Source organism: Mastigoproctus giganteus, chromosome 8 (genome assembly GCF_048544385.1).
Source record: "Mastigoproctus giganteus isolate SK-2022 chromosome 8, ASM4854438v1, whole genome shotgun sequence".
In the NCBI taxonomy this organism is placed as follows: domain Eukaryota; kingdom Metazoa; phylum Arthropoda; class Arachnida; order Uropygi; family Thelyphonidae; genus Mastigoproctus; species Mastigoproctus giganteus.
In genome coordinates, this window is record NC_143582.1 from 56735650 (window position 1) to 56763092 (window position 27443).

Consider the following 27443-nt stretch of genomic DNA (forward strand, 5'->3'; position numbering starts at 1 on the left):
CATGTAATTTACTTTGCCTTTGAAGATTATCACTTGAGATAATCTTATAAAATAAAATATTTATTGACAGTATAATTTTTTTGAGTATTTTTCTTTCTTAATATTTTAAAGGGCACAAACCCTCGCAGATAATGGGAATTACGTCCCTGAAGATTATTTATATTTTGAATCGTAGAGTCTATAAATTGCTTGTAGTTGGTGGCCGGGTTACCTGCGCTTTTTCCTGCTCAGACTGGACTCAAACCCAGGAATTTTACGTTAATTTCTTTAATGCCCATCTTTCTTCTGTTCGATTCTGGAGATGAATTACGTTATCAGATTCATGGGAGTAGCTGCTGCGACTTTAAATAGTCTTAAAAAGCAAGAAGTTAGTGTATTTAAATCTCGGTGGACATACGCAACTTGCTCACGTCTACCAGTTGGCCGTACCGCAAATGGTTCTTGGTGACGACAAATTCATCCGTCTAGTGATGAACTAGCAGTGTAGGTAGCTCCAAGTTTATCAAGCTCTCATTAATTTATTTCATCACTAATTTATTTCATCACAATGTCAATGGATCCAAAACAGTCTTATCTCCTTTAAGCGCTACCATTAATTCCTGAGCTTCTTGGTTTTTGAGTCTACAGAACCAATATGGACTTTCTTTACACCAGAATCTCAGTTTCTGCTTATTCCTTCCCCCGGGAAGATGTGAATGAAACTTGTTATACTCCCTATATCATGGACAATATTTTTCGGTGCTTCACTTCTACGGCTCACTGATTTCTTAGAACTTTTGGAACTACTCCGACGTGCTAGGACCGCCCAAATTGGTGTGTGTGCCAGTTTCTTTAACTAAACTTTCCAACCCCACTACTGGTTGCTGGATCTCTTCTTGATTGAATGTTGTTAAATCTATCTGCCAGTTTTCCCTGAGTCGAACCTTATGTCCACATTGGAGAATAATTTTGACACATACTTGTAATGCCATTGTATAATGAAACGTTATCGTCGTTTCAGGCTTTTAGACATCCTATGTATTATGATACAGATTAGTCACTAATTTCTTTATTAGATTTTATCGTTGTGCCTCTAATTATTAGAAACTCGGCTTTCTGTACGACGAATTAAATGTAACTTATAGATTAATTAAATAGTAATAAATAATTTAATTATTGAAATGTAATGTAATTATACATATAATACAACTTCGGTTGGATCAACTGCTGTACACATGATGTTTAAGTAAATTAAATTAATCTTTATTGTACGTAACGATTACGATACAATATTACCCAATAATATACAATAATACAATACAGTATTACAAAGATTACGATACATGTAATATCACAGCGTTTATCACATGGATAGTAATATAAAATATAGTAAAAGGTAATAACAATGATATTATAATTATTGCAAAATAATAATGATGCTTATTAATAGCAATGATAACATCAAAAGAGCGAAATTGAATCAATAACGTACAATCCATGAACAAATACTATGTGAACCATTTTTTTTTTTTTTTTTTTTTTTGTATGTAAACCTCAAACACGGGAGGTATTAGAACCTACAGTACTTAGTACTGTGCTTGGGTTGGAGGTTGAGAAGGCGAAAGAAGATATTTGTTGACATGGGACTTAAACTTTTGTAGATTGTAATTTTAACGAAATACGTATGAAGGAAGGTTGTTCCAGAAAACGGAAGTTGAATGAATAAACGAGGAAGATGAAAGTTGATTCTGTGAGTTCGAAGTTAGACAGTAAATGGATGCTGGCTGGTGGCGGTACGTGTTCGGACTGTTTTGAAAGAGAGAGCGGGAATTATAGAAGCCAATTTAGAAGAACAGCGCCCATGGAAATATCTGTAGAATAGGCATGCAGCAGAAACAGTACGTCTATGAGACAGCGAGTAGAGAGACTCTGTTAGAGATGAATCATTAATTAACCTAACTGCCCTCTTCTGAATGGAATCAAGAAGCCTGAGAGAGGTTTTGGGGGCACCACCACCCCAGATGTGGGAACAATATTCCATGGCAGGGCGGATTTGCGATTTATACAGAGTGAGCAGCTATTTGGAAGAAAAGTAACGCCGAGAGCAAAAGAGAGAACCAAGTTTTTTAGATGCAGAAGAAGCAATATTTTAAATGTGCTTGTGCCAAGAGAGATTCGAAGTCAGGGTAATCCCCAAAAGAGAGATATCATTTTGCCTAGAAATCGGAGTGTCACTAAAGATAAGCACAGGAGCAAAAGAATCCTTTTTGCGAGATATAAGACAAGACTGAATTTTAGAAGGATTGAAATCAACTAAGTTGTCTTTGCTCCACTGGAGAATTACCTGAAGATCGGCATTTAAGGAATTGGTAGCAGATTTTCGAGAAGTTGAAGCTAATTGAGCAGGACAAGGTTTCTCAAAATGGAAAGTGGAATGCAATGTGCTATCATCGGCAAAACTATGGATACGATTTCCAGTCAATGGAAGAAGGTCATTAATATACAAGAGGAAAAGCGTGGGGGAAAGAACTGAACCTTGGGGGACACCGGCATTAGTGGAGAAGTTAAGAGGACAGAGAGCCATCTACCATCACTCTCAGTGAGCGATCAGAGAGAAAACTGGATAACCAATTACTAAAAACAGTTGGCAAACCATAAGATGGAAGCTTCTTTAGAAGACCTTTATGCCAAACACGATCGAAAGCCTTTGAGATGTCAAGAGCAACTACTTGTGTTTCACCGAACCTTTCCATTGAATTAGTCCATAAATGAGTAACATAAGCCAGAATATCACAAGTGAATCGACACTGACGGAATCCATACTGGCGATCGTTGATCAGACGGAAGTTTTCTAGGTAGTTTAAGATTTGGCGGTTAATTGATTTCTCCATTACTTTAGAAAGAGTAGAAGTAATTGCAATTGGACGATAATTGGATTGGAGGGGGATTTGTCACCCTTTTTAGGAACTGGCTGGTATGAGCAAATTTCCAAGCAGAAGGAAAAACACCTTTGGAATAAGAAAGTGAAAAAAGGCGGCAAAGAATAGGAGTAAGTTCAGGAGCACAGGTTTTGAGAACAAGTGGAGAAATACCATCGGGACGTGGAGCTTTCTTAGCATTAAGATTCGTCAAAATCCTTCTGACATCCTTTTTCCGGAATACCACAGGAGGCATTGAATGGAGCGTGTTGGGAATGGTGGGAGGTGTTTTACCAAGATCATTAATACATGAGCTCGAAGAAAAATGGGATGCTAGCAGGTCAGCTTTATCCTTGGCTGAAGTGACAACAGAATCATCTGGTTTGGACAGAGGTGGGAGCAGAGATGGGCAAAAGTTGCGGCCAATAGCTTTGGCAAGAGACCAGAATGCTCGGCTACCATTAGGGCAAGAAGCAAGTTTTCTACTCTTAGCCTGTTCAAACTCTAGTTTGGACTGATTAATAACTGCTTTACAATTGTTGCGAGCTTTGGTGTAGGCAGAAAATGAAACTGAAGAATTAAAAACAAGCCAATTATGATATGCAACATTCTTCTCTTGAACAGCCTTAGCACATTTATTGGAAAACCAAGATTTAGATAAAGGACGAGATTTTAAAGTGGAGTGTGGGATAGAGGATTCCATTCCTGCAAGAATAATTTCACTGACATGATCTGAGCAAACGTTGACATCAGAAGTTTTGAAACAGTAATCCGACCAAGGAAAAGAAGAAAAGAAGTCTCGCAGGTCATCCCATTTTGCATTCTTGTAATGCCAAAAAAAAAAAAAAACACGAGGTTGGGAATAGCCATGAGATAAAGGTTCCATTGGAGAAGAGACAATCACCAAGTTGTGATCTGAAGTGCCTAAAGGACCTCTCACTTCGACCGTGTACTTAGAATGGTTGTTTGTGAGAAAAAGATCAAGCGTATTGGCTGTATGATTAGGATTGTCCGGTATTCTTGTAGGTAAATGAACAATCAGTGCAAGGTCATTAGTAATTGCAAAAGCCTCAGCATCTCGACCAGCTGGGTCAGTGTCACTAGAAAACGAGAGCCAGCTGGAGTTGTGAACATTAAAATCATCAAGGAAAATTACCTCACTGTTAGGAAAGTTGGACTGGAGAAAGTCAAGTTGCAAAGAGAGGAAGTCAAAGAGCTCCAAGTGATTAGTGGAGTTGGGAGAACGGTAGAGACAACAGATGAATTTTACACAATGAGGTAGAGAGATTTTAAGCCAGAGAAGATGAAAGAAAGGAGATTCCAAATTGCCAAGTCTCTGACAGGGAATATCAGAACGGACATATGCACAAGTACCACCTTTGAGGCGAAAGGAATCGTACAGCGAATAATTTGGGCATCTGAGATGAGCAGTAGTTGAATCAACCGATAACTGAGATTCTGTCAGAAAAAGTACATGGGGTTTGGCAGACTGCAAGTGGAAATGGACATCGTTGAGATTAGAATTGAGACCACGTATATTTGTGAAATGAATTAGGAAATGTTTGGGAGGTTTAGATTTTTTCGCAGATAAGCTTGCTCTATTAGTTTGACAATTCATTGTGTATTCAATAGTAAGAAAAAGTGGGTGGGACATGCTGTATGAAGTAATGAAATTTTTGGATTATGGCGTACACATGGTAAGAATATACCCAGATCCTTGACATAACGTGGCCTCGACAATGCTCCCCGCATACACACTACTCGGACTCCCTCCAGTCACTATCTGACAGAGTAGAGGTAGCAAGATTATACGCTAGCTGATCCGGAAGCCTCCTAGAGAGTTACCAATAGGTTCGGTCCGGTGTACTAACTAGCGGCCGGCCTGCTAACACCGTTTTAGAGCTGTACCTTCGAAATGTAAGAAATATTGGATCTCGCCACGATGTTCATTATAACCTCAAAAGTCATCAATCATACTGCATGATGGAAGAGATAAGGAAGGGTTGACCGGAACTTAGCTCTAGAGACTAAACATAGGTTCCACCACTTCAAGCCTCCAATAAGCAAAGTGGTGGTATTGCACCGGTTGATGAGAGTCATCTACCAGCTGGTACTGTCTGGTAACATAGAGGGGCGGCGTTCCTCCATGTGGTGTGGGCACCACACCTCGACCCCTACTTACGTTGGTTCGCACCTGGGCGGTCACTCACCATGTACTTGTGCATGGAGGTTATACCCAGGATTACTACCAGTCCCACCATCATAAAGGTGCAAGCAGAGGATTTGGCTGTCACAGACCGTCCGGACGTCGCCGAAATTGGGTCCACTTGACTTGAGTGTCACCCGAATATCAGTTCCATCAGCGTTTTAGACTCCCAGGTAGCAAGTACAGCTTGTCTGGCATATCTGAGAGAATGTCTGTGACAACCTCAAGGACCATATATTTAGATTACAGGATTCGTGGTTCACAGAATAGAGTGGCACAGATCGATTTTTTTTTCACAGTTCACAGATAGATTTTTTAAAGTTCGGTTCGTCCCAGTACAGATAGATTTTTTACACTTCAGATTCGTCCCCCTACTGGGTGAGGAGCAGATCAAGTGCTTTTGTTAAGATCCTTCTCTCCCGTACTGCTTGTCACAGGCAAACCGGTAGCTACATATAAGTATTAACTTATATGTAGTTAAATTATAATAAATATGTATAATTTACAATAAAGAAACATAATAATTACTGTGCAGAAATATGTCTTCTTCCATGAATATTTCCATGTGTATTGGTCTGTGCGATCGGTAAGTTTTTAATGGCCATTCTTTGAATGGTCGATCTCCTGCTCCACGATGTACTAACTGTAGCCTCACTTTTCTTTTTTTTTTTTTTTATTTCGAATTATTGCAACACAGACAGCGCCTGGTCTATTTTTCAAATATTAAAATATCTATTTTTAAAATTTCAATCATATGTACACAATTTTTATATAGCATTTACTGAAAATTGACCAAACACATCGGGAAAAAAAAAAAATCTGTAAAATACATCTAAGCATAAAAACCATAATGCACCGCGTAATGTACACGATCCTTCCAAAAGCTTTTACAGTCGCGTTTGGAAAAACACGAGTTTTAATGAACAAATTAATAGGTATATCCCCTCACTTTGGCCCTAATGACAACATTGATCCATAACGGAACATTTTCAACTAGTGCCCTGTTACAGGCAGCAGGAATTTGTATCCCTTCCTCCTTCAGTGAAGTGGCTGGTTCAGTTGTAGAAGAGCAGCGTGTTTTAGTTCATCCCAAAAGTGTTCAGGTCTGTACTCTGGATTGACCTGGCTAATTGTTCGGCTTGGTTTTTCTGAAACTCGGTTTTAAACGTGCTCACCGTGTGGAATGGAAAATTACCGTATTGGAATACAGAGGGGGGGGGCCCATTTATCAGTATCAACAGCGCAGAGTAAGGCTCTGCTTTGTTGGTTTTTAGCACAACAGCCAACTGTAACAATCCAGACAAAGAAAAGCAACCTCACACCATGACCCTGCATCCCCCAAATTTCACTGTGGTTACAGTACAGTACAGTACACTGCCGTAAATGACGTTTCCCAGGCATTCTCCACATCCGGATGCGACCGTCTAATCTGAAGACTGTAGCGTGACTTGTAGCTGCTCCATGGGACCTTTTTCCACTGTTTAGTTATTAGTAGTCCGAGAACAGCGGGAAGGCACAACTGAAACTTGCGTCTAGAATTTGTTCTGCTGCCAAAACCTATGCCGTACGTAGTTACGGACACTCCTGTGGACATCTGGGGCTCCAACGTAACATTTTCCAAGGCCATCACTCGATTCGCTTTTATCACTTTCTTTAGGTATTGGAATTCGTATCTGTCAATTTTTTTTTCCCCCTACCTGGCTGTGTGGGCACTACATTGACTACTGTTAACTTTTCGAGGTTCAAACATGTTGCTGTTGGATCAGTGAAACTTTGGTGATTGGAATCCTGCAATTAAGCCTGTTTGAAACAAACACCGTAAGCAGCTTGCCTCGACTTATTTTGCTTGTTCATGTATCTCTGCTAATACCTGCACACTTTTAAACCTTAAAAAAGCGTTTAAACGTTTTAAACAGAAGTTTTTCTTCAGCCAGCGAGTTGTTTAATTACTGGAATAACTTAAATCTGTGAGTAGTTTGTGGCTTGGGGAAATTCAAAAGTCAGCTGATTAATTATGTGAAAAGGGAAACATATGAGTTGTTTATTTTCTTTTTATATTTTTATAAAATATGTAAACAATATTTCTTATTTATTTTTTTATTTTTATTTAGTTATTTAATTTATTATTTGTTTTGGCCTGGGCATCAAAACCAAAGGTTTTGTTGCCCTGGCTAATACTCACTGATACTAAACCTGTCACTGCTTTGCGTACATCTAGTTGGCATTATTTACTTTGTATGAGGGGGAGTCTGACTACTGCTGGTAGGGTAGTATATATAGACCTTTATATATACGATGAATTTAATCTCTACTATGAACTGGGTGCATATGGGCCTCGGTCCTGGAGGCACGCATAGGATGAAGCTGTCTACTATGAACTTAGTCATGACTTGGTCTATTGATGAATGTGTCTATGACCTTAATACCAGTTGTAATTCCTGAGGGCTCACGTAATTAAAGCAGTAAATATCTAATTAGTGTTATATATTATTCATGGCACCGAACTGGCACTTGACTATATAGGACCTAGGTTTATTTTAACAAAATTCGAATCGATGATTGAAATGGGTTGAGCTTCGAAGGGCAACTCTTATGCAAGCTAGCGAGTGAAGAATTTAGGACAATGTCAAATATTTAATAAACATAAGTGGACGAATTCCAGCCTGTTCCATATCTTGGTTCAGCTAGCTTTCTTCCGTTGGAATATTTTAAGACATTATATTTTTCATTTTGCATATCAAAATTATTATATAAGAAAATTTAGGATAAATGGACGGAGCGAATAATCCAGCTTTTGGAAAAAATATTGTAGATAGCAAATCTATCTTGAGTATACAGTTACGTCGTAGTCATTCGCACCATCATATTTTTGCTTATTTGTTCTTACTTGTGTTAGCAATATTGCTAGTGGAATATATTTTATGCATATTGGCTAAAATAATAAGTTACGTATTGTTAAATCATTCAAAGAATTCAAATAGTGTTATTTTCCTGTTTTATATCGGCCTGGCTTGTTCAGTTTTTTTATAGAGTTTTTAGTCGCATCAGCGACTAAAAATTGGCCTGTTTTCTGGACGAAAAACCCAAGTTTCCAACTGGTCTTTATTTAAATTCTTTTTAAATGCAGAAGTCCAAATGAGGTACTCTTAAAAAGAAACGAGGTTTCACTAAAAGTTATCTCTGTAACTTAGTAATACTTACACGAACGGATTGAATTAATTAATAAAGATTCATGGTTATCTCAGTCTCCCCGTTAAATTCATATGATGATAAATAATTTAACTGCATATCTTTATGAATTTTAAATCCATTTCATTCAGTATGTTGCAGTAAAGTCAGGCAATTCTATCATCTTTTAGCAGCCTTTAACAATGCAATATTTTGTTTCAAAAACGCATCGCAAGCAGAAACAGGATGAGATGGAACATCCAATTTTCACCTTGGTATTCCTGGCAGAGCATTGCAATGACACGAATACACAAAGACTTAAATAAACATAAGAAATAGAGAGAGAGATGTGGCAGTCGCTGTGTCTGGAGCGATAAGCAGCTGTCCGTAAGAAGTTGCTGTGGGCAGAAATGAGAAAGCGAAATACAACGAATGTGACTTGTCTGTCTGGAAAGACAGCAGTAGTTGAGCTCTGTCAGGCATTGAATATAAACGCTGTTTAAACTCCTTAAGGATGTTAGCGATGTATGTACTATTTGGAACACGACCAGCTCGTGAACAGAATCCTACCTCTTACACGTAGGGATTGTTAACTGTCTTGGTGTAGCAGCGTCTAACGTACTTCCAGTACATGTAGGCCACATTCTCAGATCAAATATATTGGCAAAGAATGAAATGAATTGCCTCGAGTCGTGACGCGAAAAAACAGACCTCAGCAAATGTGGACATGGTAGCTTCTTGGGAACGTTTTATTGCTTTGGTGGATTTTTTATCATCACTTAAATATTTAGTTTCTAGTGTAAGTTTTTTTGTCTGTAAATAAGGGGCCCATAGTAACATTGATAGTTAAATTAAATATTAGGGATTAATAGCGTAATTGAATACAAGTTTTTTTTATAAATTTAAATATGAAGGTCGGATATTTCGAAGTCTTAAAGATTTCTTGTCTACATCTTCTTGTCTATACTACATCTTGTCTTACATTGTGTAATCTTGATTCGTTGGGAGAGGTTTCTCGGTGGTAAAACCGAACTATCTCTTCACACGTGTCTACTAAACCACGGAAGCCGATGAGATTGCAGACACTAACACCGTAAATGCATCTCCTATACCCCTAAGCTGACTCCAAAGAAAAGCCCTTAACTCGTTTACTACTGGTTTATGTAATGTTCCAACATACAGAAAATAATTCAGCGTTTTTAATAATATTTAATGTTATATAAATTTGGGTATATACATTTTTATGGAAGAACTGGTATAATCTTTCTCTTTGACCTTGGGACCAAGTAGTAATTTCAACATTCATTGTTTTAATATTACGTTTAAAGCCAACCGATTTTATTTTCTTACCGATCAAAAATCAAATGATAACATTGATATATAATTTTTTAAATAAATATATATATATATATATATATATATATATATATATATATATATATTTGGTTAAACAAATGTTGAACCAACATTTCAAGATATAACGTAAAGGCATATAAATTGAAAAATAATAATATTTAAAGTTAATATATATATATATGTTATAATTTTGATAAATTAACATTTATATTAAAATTTTCTAATCAGACCTATTGGCCTATAATTAGGTCCATCAATTACTATGGCGCTAGCCTTGATAACATGCCATACAGTATAATCTCTTTTGATAATTAGCAATAATTTTAGTATCATTAGTTATTTTATTGTTATTATTTAGGGCTTCTCTTTTTGTTATAGCTAGCCTGTTTTCCACTTTTCTTTCTAATATGCATAGTTTTTTTTTTTTAATATCTATAATTTTCCATATTTTATTATTTATATATATTGATACATTTTTTTAAATTTATGTCTATGCTATATTGGCAAAAAAAAAAAAAAAATGATTCGCTAGGGATGGGAACAAGGTGTATTAGTCCATATGCCATTTGTTTTGCCCTTTTCAGTGGTGTTAACTTAGCTTCAAACAGAGTCTAATACCAGTTACTCTTCCCGTCTCCGTAGGAAAATACTCGTTTATTAGGCACATACCTCTGTCATTAGACGCTGACAATCCTTTGAAACCCTTTAGAAATTAATTCCCTGCATAAGCATGAGACATTCAGTCCCGTTGTAATACAGTGACCCTTTGTGTTACTGTATTGGCAGTACATTAATTGTTAAATTTGACAGGATTGAATCTCTAAGAGGAAGGAGGCCGCTTTCTCTCGCCCAGTATCTCCCGTTCTTCCTCTTACGTTTCTTCAAAGGTGGAAGCAGAAATTTCAATCTACATTGCTGACACGATCTCATTAACCTATAAACCTTAATCTTTTGACCTCCGAACGGACTCCGATAACACGTTAGGGGCGGTTCCACTACGTGGAATACTAGTGTTCATGTCTCGCTGAATTGTATTTGACACTGAATGCTACACGTGAACCTTTTCAATGTACGATATCTTTAGTGGAATTAAAATTCATTGCCTTTCCCATTTCATTTGCATCTTCAGAAAATTACTGTGGACTGTGGTCATCAAACATTTTATCATTAAATTCCACTCTAGAGAAAAGTTGCTAATACCAGTAGATGGCAGCACATGAAACATACCCAATATCGCTTCTATTATGGAGAGGGATATAATTATAGATTCAACTTTTATACGTATGTTTGTGGGTGTTGTATGATACTTTTTTCTGATAACTCGAGACGTTGGTCATAATGAAAGACATTTGAGATTTTAAATAAAACAACAAAAAGGTTCCATTTTTGAAATGACATCCAAGCGATACTGTTTTATTAGATAAATGGAAAAGAATTAATCAGGCTAATAGCACTATCAAACGATTGCATACAAATACGCGACTGGTTATTTTATCTTGAATTTCGTCTGCGAATTAAATTGGGCACGCCACCTGGTGTATGTAATATTGGTTTAAGGTATATAATTCCAGTGTTTGGCTTTCGTTTTGTTAAATCCCTTTAATTTGATGTATTTTAGCTAACATTAATATATTATATTTCATTAATTGATTTTCTCTTTAATGACAAAGGAAGACCACATCTCAGTGGCTCTCTAAGTCCCATTTCCAACTGGCTCTCTGAAAACAGCAGTAATGATGTTGAACCAAAAGTGCAGTGCATGCAAATTAATTGATTACACTTCCACCCAACGCGACAACATTCTGCATTCGGAATATCCGTAGATAACCCATGCACACGTACTCCTGTTGGGAAATGATTTGTAGTTAATATTCCACCGCTTTCACTATAACAGTTGGTTTTACAGCTGCAATCACGCAAATATAGAGGCTGTCTAGTCTTCGCACAGTAATTGTACTACCACTTTGTTGATTGCAGTACCCACTTACGTGATTTATCTTCAGCTTACTTTTACCTGGATGATGTTGTTTCTCTAATCAAGACCGTCTTACAGCAAAACAAGGAGTCCTTGGAATATACACTGTGAAAATGGCCAGTCGGAGGCAAATAAATTATATAAACACAGCAGGCTCTCTATGTTCGATAAGTTTTTTTATTTACCATGAAACCAGAGACGTATGAAGCGAAGTTAGTGTAGCGAGGAAACAGCGAAGGTGAAGGAGAAAAATAGTACTATAAAACAAAAGAAGGTGGTCACTATGGCTTGTGACTGAGGATGGAGTGAGAAAGCCGGTCATAAAGCGCACCGCGTTGGAATCAAGGTCGTAGTCATGTCTTTGTATCGATCGGGTCCTCCAGTGAATGGGGCCAAGTGTGCAGATTGAAGGACTTGGTTTCACTGTGAAACAAGAACACGAAGAGATGGCTATTACCGTAAGATACTGAAGAGGTATGGCCCTTAACAGCCTGGCTACGGGAGCAGATAGAGAGATGCGCGGAAGAATGGGCTGAACTCGACGATGTCGGAAGGGTGCATGTGTGCTACGATCCAAATTAACCAACTCGAACACTGAGTTACTCTAAGAACACGGTAGTTAAGTCTCCTCCATTGTCCTTCGTGTAACTGGACCATGAATCTTTCCTCTCTCCACTAGACATTTATGTTTCCGGTGCGAAAGAAAAAATATCTAGAAATAATGCCGAATCTAGTAAGAATGCAATCACTAAAGAAGCATGTCTAGTCTCCAGCATGGCAAAATTCACTAGTTGTAGTTATTCATACAAAATACAATAAAACGACATGAAACAGATTCAAATAATTTATTATGATTTTTTTAATATTTGGAAGTAAACTGAAAATTTTACTTCCTGTGAAAACCGGAAGTTAACCAATTGGACATAAAAATATGAATTTGGTTTATTATGTGACAGCGGTTGTTTTAGATTTATCGAAAGTAAATAAATTGCACCGTATAAATAAATATTTGCATTTCCGAAACAGAATTAACAATCGAAAACTGAAGTTTTGTTTCCGAATTGCAATTTTTAATATAGATACTCGCTTAAATCAGTTAAATTAAAACTTCTTTGAGCAACCCCTCGACTTCCTTCTTGATATAAATAATAATTCCTCGGAATAAAATGCGAATGTAAACTTACATCGAAGGCCTGGAGAATATGGTATTATTTTTTAAGCTATCCCCTTTGGTAAAATTAATTAAAATCACTACAAAAAAAAAAATACAGGCCGCTAGTAAAGGAAGGATTATTTTGCTACTTATTGAATCTTCGAACCAAGTATAATTTTATTATAGTTTTCTTTATGTACACAGAAGAGACAGTTCGCCTGCTTATAGACAGCTTCGTTCCCGAGAGATTTCCTTTCCTCTTTGACTTCTCATTCATTCTATATTCTGTCATGTTTTCTGTGTAATGAATTTTTGAACGAAGTGGAGTGACTGGATTTCTTTATCCTTTGTGTGGTTGTAATATTGAAAGCAGAAACTGCAAAAACTGAAGGTAAGAGAGAGAGAGAGAGAGAGAGAGAGAGAGAGAGAATCTTGATTTCATATATGAAGTATGTGAACTTATTACATATACATTCCTCTTAAAAATGCTCACTGAGATATGCTCAGTGAGTGACGGATTTATTCAAAATTCAAACCAAAAAGAAGTTATTTTTAAAGCAGAAGCGACATCTTACGCCCAAAATAAGAGGCATCGTTTAATGTGGTGCCTATTTTTATATAAATATTTCATGGATACAAATGAAGTATTATAAACAGTCCGCTAGATATTTAGAAGAGATGAGTTTATTGCTCTTACCATAAACAAGAAGCCATAAATGTTTCGTATTCTCTCTGTTTCTCAAGAAATTTCGGATATAATATGTGGCTACTAAATATAACAAATAAATGAACCTCATTTTTCTATCTACCTGGATGTGTTACGTGATGTCGGACCATCAGCCACTTTAATGACTTTGGCCGCACATAAACTTGTCATTTAACCTATCTGTAAGCGCCTAATTGCGGGGTAATCTTCTCTGCGTATTCCCTAGTCAATTCTCTTACCCCTAATTAATCCCAAAGAGGAACCACCTTAGTGTGTTTTACGACCAAACTCTTAGGCGGGATACAAATCCAACCAACTAATTCAAATAGCTATCACAACCCTTTTGCAAATTGCTGCAGCTCATGCATCAGGTAATTCGTTCCCCCTTTTCCAGGATTAATAAAATCTTAAAATGAAGCCGAGGAACTGAAAGCAGCACGCAATTTTTATGTGTTTCTAGGAGGATTAATGGGTGAAATTTTTATGATTATGCACTGCGCAAGCACAGCTCTAAATGAATTTAAATGTGGAAAAGAAATATTTTTAATATCGCTTTATTTTAACATTTACTGTAGATTTTATCCAGTATGCACATCCAAATAAATAAATTTGTCGTATTTATCTTTTACAGTTCCATACTGTTTTTTTTTTTTTTTTTTTAATTTTTAGTTTTTATTTTGCTTGCCAGTATGTGTACTGGCTGAGTTTTATTTTAAGGAGCATCTTACCGCTATAATTTGTGAGCGGATAATACAATGAATAAAATCAGTCCTCTACTCACTGAGTAGAAAAGGTCCCGATTGGAATCCCATCAATGACGGGGGGAAGAACTTTTTGTAATATTGAATAAACCTGGCTGAGGTAGTTTGTCTCTGGCGTGGATAGAAAGGATTCTAACCACCCCCAGAAACTCAGATTTTTCATCAAGTATAACAGGCAAATCGACTACAAAACACACGCAATTTGTGGACATAATACGCATGAATAGCGAGATCATTCTTGGGTGGCCTTAATGTAACAGTTTTTTTTTTTTTTTTTTTTATCGCTATAATAATCTTAGAAACACGCCATCTTAGAAGTTAGAACAAATACATAAATTAGTCTGTTTGGTAATCATTAAAATTAAGAAAATACTTATACTTTTCATTAGTAACAATTAAGTTAAAGAATCCAAACCATATTTTTAATGACCTTTTACGAAATAATGCAGTTTATTAAAAAAAAAAAAAAAATTATCTGGCAGTTTGTTGTTATGCACTTCCTGTTGAGTAAAGTAAAGCAATGGGATGTTCTGATGGAACTTTACTTTGAGAGCTACTGTGCTTAATTTTATTACCATTTCCCTTGCGTGAATAAATGCTGGAAATTAAGCGGATTAACACGCTAAGAATTAGTTTTGAGAAAAGTAATTTTTAGAAAATATTTAACAAGGAGAGTATTTATCTTTGGCTTTAAAAAAAAATAAAAAAGTTTGATTTGCAAATGCTTGAGATTTTTATTTTTACTTCCTAATTATGCTTAGCTGGCCGCAAATAAAATAAGTTTTTTGTTTTTTTTTTTAAGACACTTCAACATAACTTCATTTGAAATATAGATATTAATCGCTAAGGTAATTTTGCTAAATCTTAAATAAGAAAAGCATGGTCTAAGAAAACAGCAAGAAAAGATGATAAATTGATTTGAATCGTTATAAGTTGTAGATTAGATTTTGGTACACACTTCGAAACAAAAAAAATTGCAACAAAGAAAAAGTAGACTACATCAATAAAGAGTTTTTGATGTTATTTATTTTTGCTGCTAGTAATTATGCTAAGCACTTAAAATTGCGCATCAAAAATGGCAGTCTCTAGATAAAATTTTGAAGAAAGTTAGAAAAATTAATTAACCATCTTTATTTAATTACGTAATTAGCTTGGCAAACACTTTCATTAAACTGCCTTTTCTTTCTGATAATCGACGACACTTCTGACCTCTAGCGGAAAATTTTTCTCGATACTAAATCTGAGATGGGGACTTAAAGGACATCTGAAGTCTACATTACTGAATGTGGATAACATTTGATTTTATAAATTTAGGACAATTATTGAGGGATTCTAATTCTTATGAAATATTGGAACGTGCACCCTTACCAACTGTTTTCTTTCGATCACTTTTTAAGAACTCATATAAACAATAATACACGGAATAGTATTATTATTATTTAAGTATGTTTGTTGAGTAGAAAGCACAATATGAAATCACTAATAAAAAAGAAATGTTTGCCCCTTAATTTAATATTTTTTCGTTATATATTTGGTGCTCACTAGAGGGCACTCTTGCATGACAGGTGGTCCTGTGAATTATGTCGTTCGTATGTAATCTCGTCACGTAACGTTGCGGAGCCACTGTACTAGGAAAGAAGATGCAATATGTCTTGGGCTTCAATTGGATTTTGTTCTTAAGAAGTCCCGTAGAAGTGGCGCATTACGGGGCGGAACAGAGAAGTCATTAACCCGGGCTAGTGTGGAAGTTAGCGGAAAGCCTTCTTCTCGTGCATGTGTGCGTGTGTCGGTACAACAATAGCTCGGCGTTTCACCGCGAAGCGTGCATGTTTGCAGTGATTAGATGTCTGAGAGGTCGGATCGGATTGTCTTCGGTGTGTGTGCGGAAGGAAGATGTAAGAATGCCGATGTTATTTCATTTTCCTGCTTCTTATTAAATTTGCCTCCACAGGAATGATGTTAGTGATCCTCCACTAACAGTGTTTTTGGTAAACATTTCGGTGTACTTAAAGCCACGCGCTGTCACCGAACCTTAACGAGTTCTTCAAACAAACCTAAATCGTGATAACCTTTCGGAATTAAAGGGCATTTTATATATCGTTCTTGTATCCTTTTCTCTGCTATCATAACCTTTAAGCCAAAACAAAGAATATAATTTCCAGTCTGCAAATGAGTTTCGAGTACTAAGTAGCGGAATTATAAAGTCTACCCCCCCCCCCCTGAAGATTGCCGAACTGCACTTAACTTGATCTTTAACTTTCAAACCAAATCACCCGTCGGGTCTACCGATTCCTCATCCTACGTTTTCTAACTTGGCAGTATGATAGTTTCGCCACTGATTGTTTCTCTTCGTTCGATACCCTCGCAGCTGGCACAGTAATTATGATAGCACTGGTACACCGCATGGAACAGGCCTAGGTCTGAATCCAGTCTAGATAGGAACTTTTATAAATAAATAAATAATCTTTATTCCTATCACGGTAGGTTGCCAGGGGTTTATACACTAAATGGATATTTCATTCAAAAATGGTACATGGAGAAACAGTATATAAGTAATAAAGAAAAGAAACAAGAACAAAATAGCATATCCTGTAATGAAAGGAACGTACAGCGATGAATTTATTTACGGAGGGGAGACTTAAAAATCCTATGGAGCGCTGTGGCAAGTGCAAGTTGTCCATCAATAGCTGGAGGTGTTGAAACCAGACGCAAAGAGGGAGGCTGTTAATATATCAATTCACACAGTTATGATGACGAGTCAGCTTGCGGTGAGGAGCACATGACAGCTTATAAGCTGCGTTAGCGGCAAATAGATGAAGATCAGCATCGAGTTCTTGGATTCTGTCAAGCATCTGATTCAGTAGGGAACGGTCTGATAAGGTAAGCTTGTTGGAATGCATAATTAAAGTTGGCGTTGATCTTAGACGTGCGGGATGGACGCGCCATGAACGTATGTCCCATATATTGGGTTCCGATATAATTCTGGTAACCATTTTAGTAGTGCATACTAGTCTTCTGTCTTCAACCAGTTTTGATAGCCTCCTTAGCCCCAGTTTACATGCGACCTTCTATCACACCAAAACCGAGTTAGTCGATGTCGGGTGAAGGTTTCACATTTTTTCTTCCTAGAAATTCAGGATTTTCTTCCTGCTAAACAAGCAGGCAGACAGTAGAATACGCGCAATTTAAAGACACGATATACTGATCCTCCGTTAATGATCCTTATGCGCCTTATGGCCTGAGTTTCTTTGTTTCAAATTCTAAAACAACAAATAAACCCTTTGCTACAACCTTATACACCTCTTGTATAGCTTCCGATAGCTGTCCAATGGAGCACCGGGCTGGTACTAGATACATCCACCATTTCCAGATGAAGGGCACAGGAAAGAACGATCAGAATCCAATTTTAGTCGATTTTAAAATTGATGATTGAGAGGTCGAGTTTAAAATTGATGTACCATTAGATGGAGCTATTGGCTTCATCTAAGGGTACACGAAGAAATATTTATCGGACAATTAATAAAATTGAAGTACCAATCACAATCAGAAATAAAATTCCTAAGATAATTAGTGTGTCGCCCAAGGAACGGTCAGAGTCCATTATTTTTGGAAGCAGTGGATGTCATTCTTTATTCAGAATTACTATAAAGATTAGAAAATTAGAGAGCAGTTAAGCAAACCAGCAGAAGGCATCATCATTTACCGTCATCAGTTGTGTTCTTTCAATATGTCAAGAAGTGGATCAGCCATTTTAATATAAAAATGTCACATCCTTACGCTGCTAATAAAAATATGAAAAGTCATGAAGAAATGGCAATAATTTCGTCACCACTATGAATCTTATTTCTCGTAGTACCCAGAAATTGCAACACACACACACACACACACACCACATTTGTCTAAATGCGTTAAAGAGCTAAAAGATTGCATGATCTTATTTAAAGTCAGAAAAATGTAAGGTTGGTCCAGCATTTAAAACAGTTCTGCTCAAATACCCATAGATGAGAAAAATGTTAATTTAATTGAACATTCGCGGTTAACATTTTTTCTCAATGTTATTAAATTTTTTATAATTTTTTTGTGTAGTTTAAAGGAAAATTTTCTCACATATTTTTTGCCTGTTTGTTAATTTTTTTTTTCATATATGAAAAAAAATTAGAAAAATATTTTTCTAATTTTTTGTCAGTAATTTGAATTAAATAACTACTAAACTACTCCGAACAATCCTTTAATCTAACCTTACTTATCGCTTACACGATTAGTAAGATTAAAGCATAGAGGGTAACTGAGACATGATGAGATTATTGACAGGGAATTTCATTATGTCTATTATAATATGTTTAGGAGATCGATAAACAAAAATATTTCTAATGCACCTTCAAAATTTGCCTTGACGAAATGCGTATATTTAAAAAAAATAAAATTAAATTTGTATACCCTTAAAAATCTACACTTAATTCGGGTAGGCTACGTTTCAAGATTCCGCCGAACACTCTCCTCAGCCTTCTGGTGACTCAACACTAAAAGAAACAAAGTAATCCATGGTAATATAAATACTTACGTCTTGAGAAGAGAACCTGGAACAAGACATAACCATTAAGCTTTGAATTTATCCCTGTTATTTCTGTTTTCAAGTTATAGTGAAGAATGTGTAAGCAGGCTACTTTGTTTCGGGAACTTGTACTTCTACAGATAAACCACATTCAATTTAAAAAAGATTTTTTATATTGTATTGTATTTGGTTTTTAGTAACTGTGCATGTGCTGAGGTTCAGCTGACTGCTGTAGTTCATTCCATTTTAATATAATTCTAATATAAATAAATGGGCGTTTCTACGCATGCGGTTGTTTTAGTTGGGCGAATTACCTATCGATTTTGGCGGAGGGATACATTCGCTGCAATATGATAACATTTACATCGGGATTAAACTAAAATGAATTGAACTATAGGTGGCTGCTTATTTTTTGTGCTCTTAGGGCTAGGGATGAAAATTAAGTGAATATTTTGTTGGAACTATTGCCATACTTTCATTAAATCAGGAATTTATCGCCCTGCTTTTATGAAAATATAATAATTTTCACGTATCCTTCTGTCTATCTACTAGAAATAATTTATTTCAATTTAAATTTAAAAGGTCTGTAACAAAGGCAGGTGATTATTAAAAATCTTTTTGAAATTTCACGTAGAAGTGCAATCCCTCAAAACCCAATAGCCTGTTTACGATTCCTTCATTATAACTTTTCCACTTGCAAACAGGACATCACTTTCATCATACGGGATTTAACTTTTTATAAATTAGTGTAGTTATTTATTTTATTTAATCTTTTTAGTTCGATGTGTAGTGTAGGGTAATTTGAAAACCAGTGCATGTTACTTAGAGGAGCATTTAGTTTGCAAATTTTAATGTCATTAATGACGAATGGATGACACCAGGATGCCAAGTTCCTTCCGTACTAGCCGTGTCGAGGTGGTAGCATGCTTGTTTCTTATCCACAAATATTTCGCAGTTTTTACATGAAAATGAAATGGAAAAACAAATACTGGTTTTATTCTGGGGTGCATTTTTTTATCTGCTGTTTGTAAATGAAGGCATGGGTTCGGAAGGTCTTGCGAAGCGATAGCCGAGTTTTTTTTTTTTTTTTTTTTTATGAAAATCCCAAACACGAAAGGTATCAAAACCTATAGTACTTAGTACTGTGCATGGGTTGAAGGAGAAGTATGGGGAGAGGGGGATGCCGGAAACTTTGCTCTAGAGACTAAACATGGGTTTCACCACTTCAGGCCTCCAATAAGCAAAGTGGCGGTATTTCACCGGTTGATGAAAGTCATCTACCACCTCTCGCCTTTTAGGTTTCATTAATTTGCATGTTACAACGAGTGTTGACCAGATTCAATTCAATGTTTGGAATTTGCTTACACAGTATAATTAAATTACTGAAAAAACATGGTAACCTTAATTTTGTATAGAAGTGTAAATATCTTTATTGCAGGCAGTTATTGGTTACATGATTGCCTGATGCAATAATACCCACAACAGCATATAAATACCCAAGCGTGAACAAGGAGATTTTGCAATACAAGGGCATAGGAAAGTTTAGTCACATGGTACGCTTGGCAAATGGAAAATAAATGAGTTACAGGCATTCACGTCGAGCAAGATACGGGAATTAGCAGGGTGAAGTGGTAGATAAGCGCTTGGGGTCCATAGAGAGTTAGGGTGGTTGCTAGTAAATAGCTGTAGTCACTTTCTGTTTAGCTGGTGGTCAGCCGATGGAAGTGAGGAATAAAGCCGTATCAGCGATGCAGTTAACTCTGTGTTTTGTATACAAAGATTCGTTTTCCCATCAGTACTACCGTTGCTATAATTACGTCTTGTTAACTGAAAACCATGAATAAATGAATGAAATCTCCTTCCTTTCCATTCGAGATTACTTTGTATGAGGAATTTCCTTTTCCAACTAGCATTACGCTGACCAGAAGACATGATTTATACGAAAGTCTCTTCCCAAGATATATTTTCTGTAATCGGGTATCCGGTAATAGAGGCTGTTATTTAATCCAGCGCACAAAATGCGGTTGTTAATCTCTCCAATGCCACTGAAGGCAAACACTACAAATCCCATGGCTGCCGTCCCTTTTTCCTAGGTGTGAATCGAGCAAAGAATATGATAAATCGCCATCAAAAATACGCAGCAAGCGAGCGCCCGAAACAGGAACTAATCAGGAGCTGACATCTTTTGTCAGAGAATGAATTCATCACAGGGCCCATCGGAAAAATACGGGCTATTCGGGAAGCCATAAATATGGAAATTCAAAAGGAACAAGAGAAAGCTAACATTTGCCTGTCCCTAAGCCATAACACACTCACAAAGAGATATATGAAGAAATGGATACGTTGTTACTGGTCGGTATGATAAATATTGTATTTGACTGTTGTTTTGTCTCCTTCTTCAGATTATTTCATTCCGCCTTCTACCAACAGGATGTATGCACTGATAAAAATGAATATTTGTAACCCACACTCTGAAGAAGCGCTGATCGGTAGCAGAAGAATGTTGCTTATAGTTGAGACAAAATTATTTTAAATATCGAGGAAACTGTATCCACTTGTATAAAGTATTACACGCAAAACAGTGGATACAGTTTTATTAAATGGGTTCCTTTTTAAACGAAGATAAATTTAATTATGTTTTAGGCGAAGGTGCCTGAAGCCGGCTGGCACATATATCTCCATACTTCGAACGACAAACTGGCTTTGAAACACGCGTAGTGGTTTACAGATACCGAGATCTTGTGTGATATTTTAGAACAAGGCTAACGCACTTATTATTAATGAGACTGATAATTAAAATGATTACATGTCTCATCCTCCAAAAATAAAACGTTGTTTATCGTGCCCTATTACCCTTTATTTTTTTAAATATGTTTTGCATGTTTTGAAAGTCATACTAAAGCTCATGATTAATCTTGGTTTATCGAATTTTGCAGTTACCATTGGTGAGCGTTGTTGTCAGTGTCTTTGGACACATGCGCATTGTGTTTATAATTTATAAACAAGCTTTCTGTTAGAACAGAGTTATTAACAACAATTTTCTAGAATTTGTACATTATAAAACGGAATACAACTTAGCAATTCATAATAAAACTCCATATATGGAAGAAACTACAAAGGCTGATTTAGACAGAATTCTGGTTAATTAAATGTTTCTGTTATCTCAAAATTTGCATTCATGTTTAAAAGTTATTCTGAGAAACTGTTGGTATATAATGAGTTATAAATATGGAATTTTCAGAACCGATTACAAAAATGATAATTATGATAGCAGTTTAAATTTTTTGTCATGTGACCAGCGTATTAAATATATTTACAACATTTTGTTAGTTAATGCCCTAATACTTTTGGGACCATAGTGTACGTTGATTATAGGTCCATTTTCTATCATTAACAGTTTTGGGTATTTGCCAGTTATACTGTTAAAAATGAAGCCAAAGTTCACGCCTCAAAAGGATTTTATGCATTTAATTTTATAATACGCATGCGTGTTATCAAATTAATTGCATAATATCCTTTTGAGGCATGAATGTTGGTCGCATTTTTAAAATAAACTTGATGTTAAACATGCTATTCAAGACGAATTTGTTTCACTTAGAGAGATAGAAAAATATCTAACTAGACGTGTTTACAAATTCTGAATAAAAATCTAGTAATGTAAACTTAACATTTTTATATTTCGCCACATTTTAACTTTACTTGAAAATGTGGATTTCTCTCGTTATCCAAATTAAAAAAAAAAAAATGTTGTGCCGCTACTTTTGACAAGGCAGTATATATTTTAATTATATATTTAAATAACTGTCTTAATTAAATTATTCACGAGAAGATTAAGATATAAGAGAAAGAAATCCAGAAAGAGATAGACTTCACACTTGTTAGACAGACTTTTATTTTTGCTTTGTTAACGCAGCAATTTTCTTTTCTTTGTTCGTACTTGCCAAGAATGTTCTCCATCTTCCGCAGTAGGATAAAAGTGTCTCATCCATCATACTTCACTGTGTTGCCTCCGTTGACTTTTACTGCTCTGTACATTTGAAAGATCGCTTCCTCGGACCAAAAGATTCATTGACGAACTTTTGGACCACCTGTAATTTTTCTGAGTTCTCCTGTAAGTGAGCCTGTATAGTTCACGTACAGCAAAGAAAATTCGTTACAGATATTGTAGACTCTAGAATTTTTTAAATTTCAGATTCCGTAGGTAAAAAAATTACAAAAAAAAGAGAGAAAAAAACAGAATTGAAAAGGAAAGAAAAAAGAAAGGGGAAGTAATTTAAAACAATTTTCTGAAAACACTCCTAATACGCGTTTGTTATCTCCTGTATTATCTGGGCAATCGTGGTGAATATGATGCTATTAGTGTAGAATTAAGGTACTTTTACTAAGCATTGTTTAAAAGTGGCTTTTTAGAATATTCATCTTGGTTAAGTGAATTATATATCATGAAGCCAAGTAGGGAAAAAAAAAAAAAAAAAAAAAAAAAAAAAACGTAAAATCGGGTCATTTCAGATACGTTGTTGGAATTACTGGCATTCTCGTGTATAAAATCCCTTTAAGCGGAGAACTGGCAAAATCTTTATCTACAAGTCCAAATCGAATCAAGTGGTTTAAAAATGTTTTTTTTTAATATTTTTTTCTCGGTGATTTATAACACCCAATTATCTCCAGCAGTGCCTTAGGTACTTTTGTTCGATGTCTGCAGCCGAATTTTCTGGTACTTCACAAAACTATTGAGTTGGCAGGTGTTTAAGACAAGTAAATGGTTGCCTAAGACCTCCAGGGAACTTCTAAACTAATAAGGAAGGATGAAACCGATTGATGCGCCTTCCCTGGCTATCCCCGTGGATTGGGAAGAAGGAGAAACAGCATTTGCAGGTTCTCTGCTTCGAATATTAATAGGTTACAAGCCCATGTCAGTCAATTGGTTGTTTGATAAATAAATAAAGCTCTCCCACCAGGCGGCGCTGATCGAAAACTGTGGGGATTAACTTTTAGCTTCTAGGTAAATACTTGCCGTTTTGCTCATCCATAAATCATAAGAGTGATGAAGACGGACACCTTTCTATAATGTTTGTCTGCTTACTGGATCTTAACGCTAGAAGCATTCTTTTGCGCTTGCGTCTAAAGCGGGTGCAGGGTATCCTTTTCATATGAGTGCTATACAATGCGCTCCTATATGATTAGGCTGTATTGAGCGTGGATTGTAACATTGGCGGTTTTTTTTTTTCTTTTATTTGTTTTAAGATATGAGAAGCCTAGAATGCAAAAAAGGAAGAGATTTATTCCTTGTGGTCTGCAAATTTATTTGCGGTAATAATACTAGTTATAAACTGAACACTAATTTGTTCTCTGAATACTAAATTCTTGATATTGTCTTTCGCTCTTTCTCAAACTTAGGAAAACTGAAAGAGGCAGTTGGAAGAAATAACGTTTTTGAGTACTCTTACTTCAGTGCCATTGTAACATCATCCATACTTTAGTGTGGAAAAAAAGTATGGTTGCTGCAAATATTTCACTTTTTTTCCCTACACTCTTTCTTGAATCCGTGGTTTAAGAGACGGACGTTTCTTTTCCACTCTTCACAATGTGTATGGAGATATTTTTTTTATTCTCTTGCATCCATGGAATAAAGACAGTTCTCGCTTGCAAGGTAATGGCTTCTCCGTCTGCATCGTGCCGAAGGATTGCGTTTATAGCTCTCGTACTTGCGCCACTTCTCGGTTCAGTTGGTCCCCTCTTTGCCATTGGGAGGAGGGAAAAGTCTGACTTTCAAAATACCAATTTCAAAACGATAGATAGAGAGAAAGAGACAGATATGTATACGCACGAATATCCTGGTGCTCCCTTCACTGTAGCTTGTACCCAAGTCGTTCGTGTGAATTTTAAGCTACTAATAAGTTTTGAAGGTAGTATATGCGAAGTGAAATACGCCGTCTCAGAAGTTTAATGAATTCAGGTTGCACTGATTATTTCTAGAAGCCAACTAGAGTGATTGATTAGCTTTGTACTCTGTCTTCTTAATCGACTTCCTGGAAGACTTAAAAATACCGTTGCCATGGCGACGGAGAAGTCGATGGGTATTTACTGGGGAAGGTGGAAGGATAAGAATTGTATTCAAATGCTGGGATCAGACTGTAATGTTTCATGCATAATTCACTCGTGATAAATCTTTAATAAAAACAGAGGGTTTCGATTATAAATTAAAAAACATTTTTTTTTACTCGTTAAAGTACAGCTTCTGAAATATATTGAGGTTTCTTTACAAGGTATTTTCCAGCTGTCCGTTCTGTTGTTGCTAATTGGGGAAAACACGATATTTAAAATTTAAATTAAAACGGAGAAGGGTGAAAACCGTGTCGGTTCATTCTCACGATTAATGTTTTACTCATGCAAATATCTTCCTAAAATGGATAAATATGAGGATTATTTATAACAGATGGTAAGTTAATGAAGGGAATTAATTTTTTCTTTCACTCTTTAACCGCTTTAAAAAAAGCAAGAAAAGAAACCTGTTGTTTGCCTTGCCTCAAACCAATGCTGCCTTCTGCTTGCCATGTGACCTCTGTTAATGGCCGTTGTTTCTCGAATTATTTTCTCAGTCTGTCTGTTTACATTACGGTACTCATAACCAGTTCTGTAGTCGTAAAATTAGCAGAAGGTATACTCTATGAATATTACGAAAAGCAGAGTATACTGTGCATAATATATATACGGCATATTTATTTGCTTATATATACGGCATATATTTTAATAAATTTGTTTTTTAATTTTCAGTAAATATTTCAATAATATTTTTTTTCAAGTCTTTCAAAAACCAGAAGGTATACGCTATTCACCTAAAAAAAAAAAAAAAAAAAATCCAGAGGGTATACCCTCCGCTACAGCCCTGCGCATAACTACTGTCATAAACATTCATTGTCAATACTTGAACCACTACAAGTGAAGAAATAGTTACGAATATGCATATTTAAAATATTTTAACAATTGCTACTTAGATGACAAACCTGAAGGGACATAAACTTAAATTGAGAAAAGACAGTTATATAATACATGTGCCTTTATCCAGCGGGTAGTTGATTGCTGGAACAAACTTCCATCTGTCATTGTGGAAGTTGATAGCTTAAATAAATTCAAGGAAGAAGCGGACAAACTTTTGGAGCGAATGGATGGGTGAAATGGGAAGTTTAATTAATTAAAATAAGAAAAATAATTGGAAGATTTCGTAAAACTTGCCAAAATGCTTTTTTTTTTTTTTTAATATAACTAAAGTATACCTGAATCTCGTTTTCGCGCTTTGATCGGTTACGGAAAAATGCTTTCTGATCATAGCTTCCCCTCCCTCCACCCCTCATGTCTATCACTGGTCAGGATTCGATGAGCAAACTGCCAAGTCATATTTATATCTAAAATAAATATAATGATTGCCTCCTTGATTCGGAGGAGGCAATCATTATAATTATTGCATTATAATTAAACATAACAATCATTAATTATTGCCTGAATCTTATTGTAGAAAAAGTATCTGTTTACCGAAAGTTTCAATGCAATGACTTAACAGTATACTTTTTCTTTTGCATATTTCCCAAGCTCAGAGCTTCCTCAATTACGTCTTGCTGTGTACGGTTTTTACCACGTGGCTTGCGTGTCGCTCAGGAGACCAGGGCCTTATTCCAGTGTTGAGGGCGCGAGGATGGAAATATTTCCTTCTAGCAGCCGTTGACGTCGAGGCCAATTTTTTGCTTGTTAAAGCCTATCAATTTACAACGTTAACAAGTGTCCAGGTAAGTGCTTTTTGATAACAAAAACAAAAATATAAAAGTGCATTAGCCGCTATGTTTAATATCAGTGTCCATGAACGTAAAACATTATGTCAAATGCTAATAATAAAATAACATATCAGTAAGAGAATCTATACTCATTTACTTTAAGTATAAATTAATTAAATTATTTCTTGTATGCTCGTTTAATTCTAACTAGGTATAGATAAACGCTTACTATTAGAGAATGTCTTTGTTTATGCCAGAATTAGCCATTACCGGTTGTTCATTAACAGTAAAATCAAATATAATTAACAAGAATGAAAAGGGATGTACTTCTTGCAGCCAGTGTTGCCATTTTAGCGGTTTTCCCGCTAGATTTAGCGGAATTGCTTCAGGTTTAGCGGATAAAAATATGAAATAGCGGATAGCGGATTTTTTAGCGGGAAGAGTATAAATGTATTTTATGTATTTTGGCAATGTAACATTTATATTAAGAAATATTAATTTAAGAAATATTAAATTAATTGTTCAATTAATTATTTAATTAACAATAAAAATAATTCATAATTGAAATAGTAGGGATATCATATTTCATAGTTTTTTTTTTTTTATAAAGCGAAGAATCGGTTTTATATTATTCTGGATTTCCCTGAGGAGAACCCCAACAATTTTACGTAGTTACGCTCGCGGTCAAACGACCTGATCATTGGGTCATAGCTTTAAATTGTTGAATCAAATCTAAAAATGTGGAAAAAATTCTAATGACGCCTTTTTTTGAAACAGCGAAGGAATGGCATTGGATAATTTTTCTTCGTCGTATTTGTTTGGCTTCCAAGAAACGCGATCCGAATTACCGACATCTCTTTCAACGTTTCTAATAACCACAGAGCAATAAGTAATAAGAGTAAT

The 27443-nt window shown here is 35.8% G+C and overlaps 1 protein-coding gene across 1 annotated transcript in view; it reads left to right on the forward strand.

Annotated features, from left to right (window-relative positions):
- The window catches only part of LOC150081544 (solute carrier family 35 member F1-like), a 220133-nt gene that overhangs the window by 46396 nt on the left and 146294 nt on the right, over positions 1–27443 (forward strand). The window contains exon 2 of the mRNA XM_090380242.1: positions 26362–26555. Within this exon, the coding sequence (XP_090236368.1) occupies positions 26362–26555 (194 nt within the window). The remainder of the gene's footprint in view (positions 1–26361; positions 26556–27443) is intronic.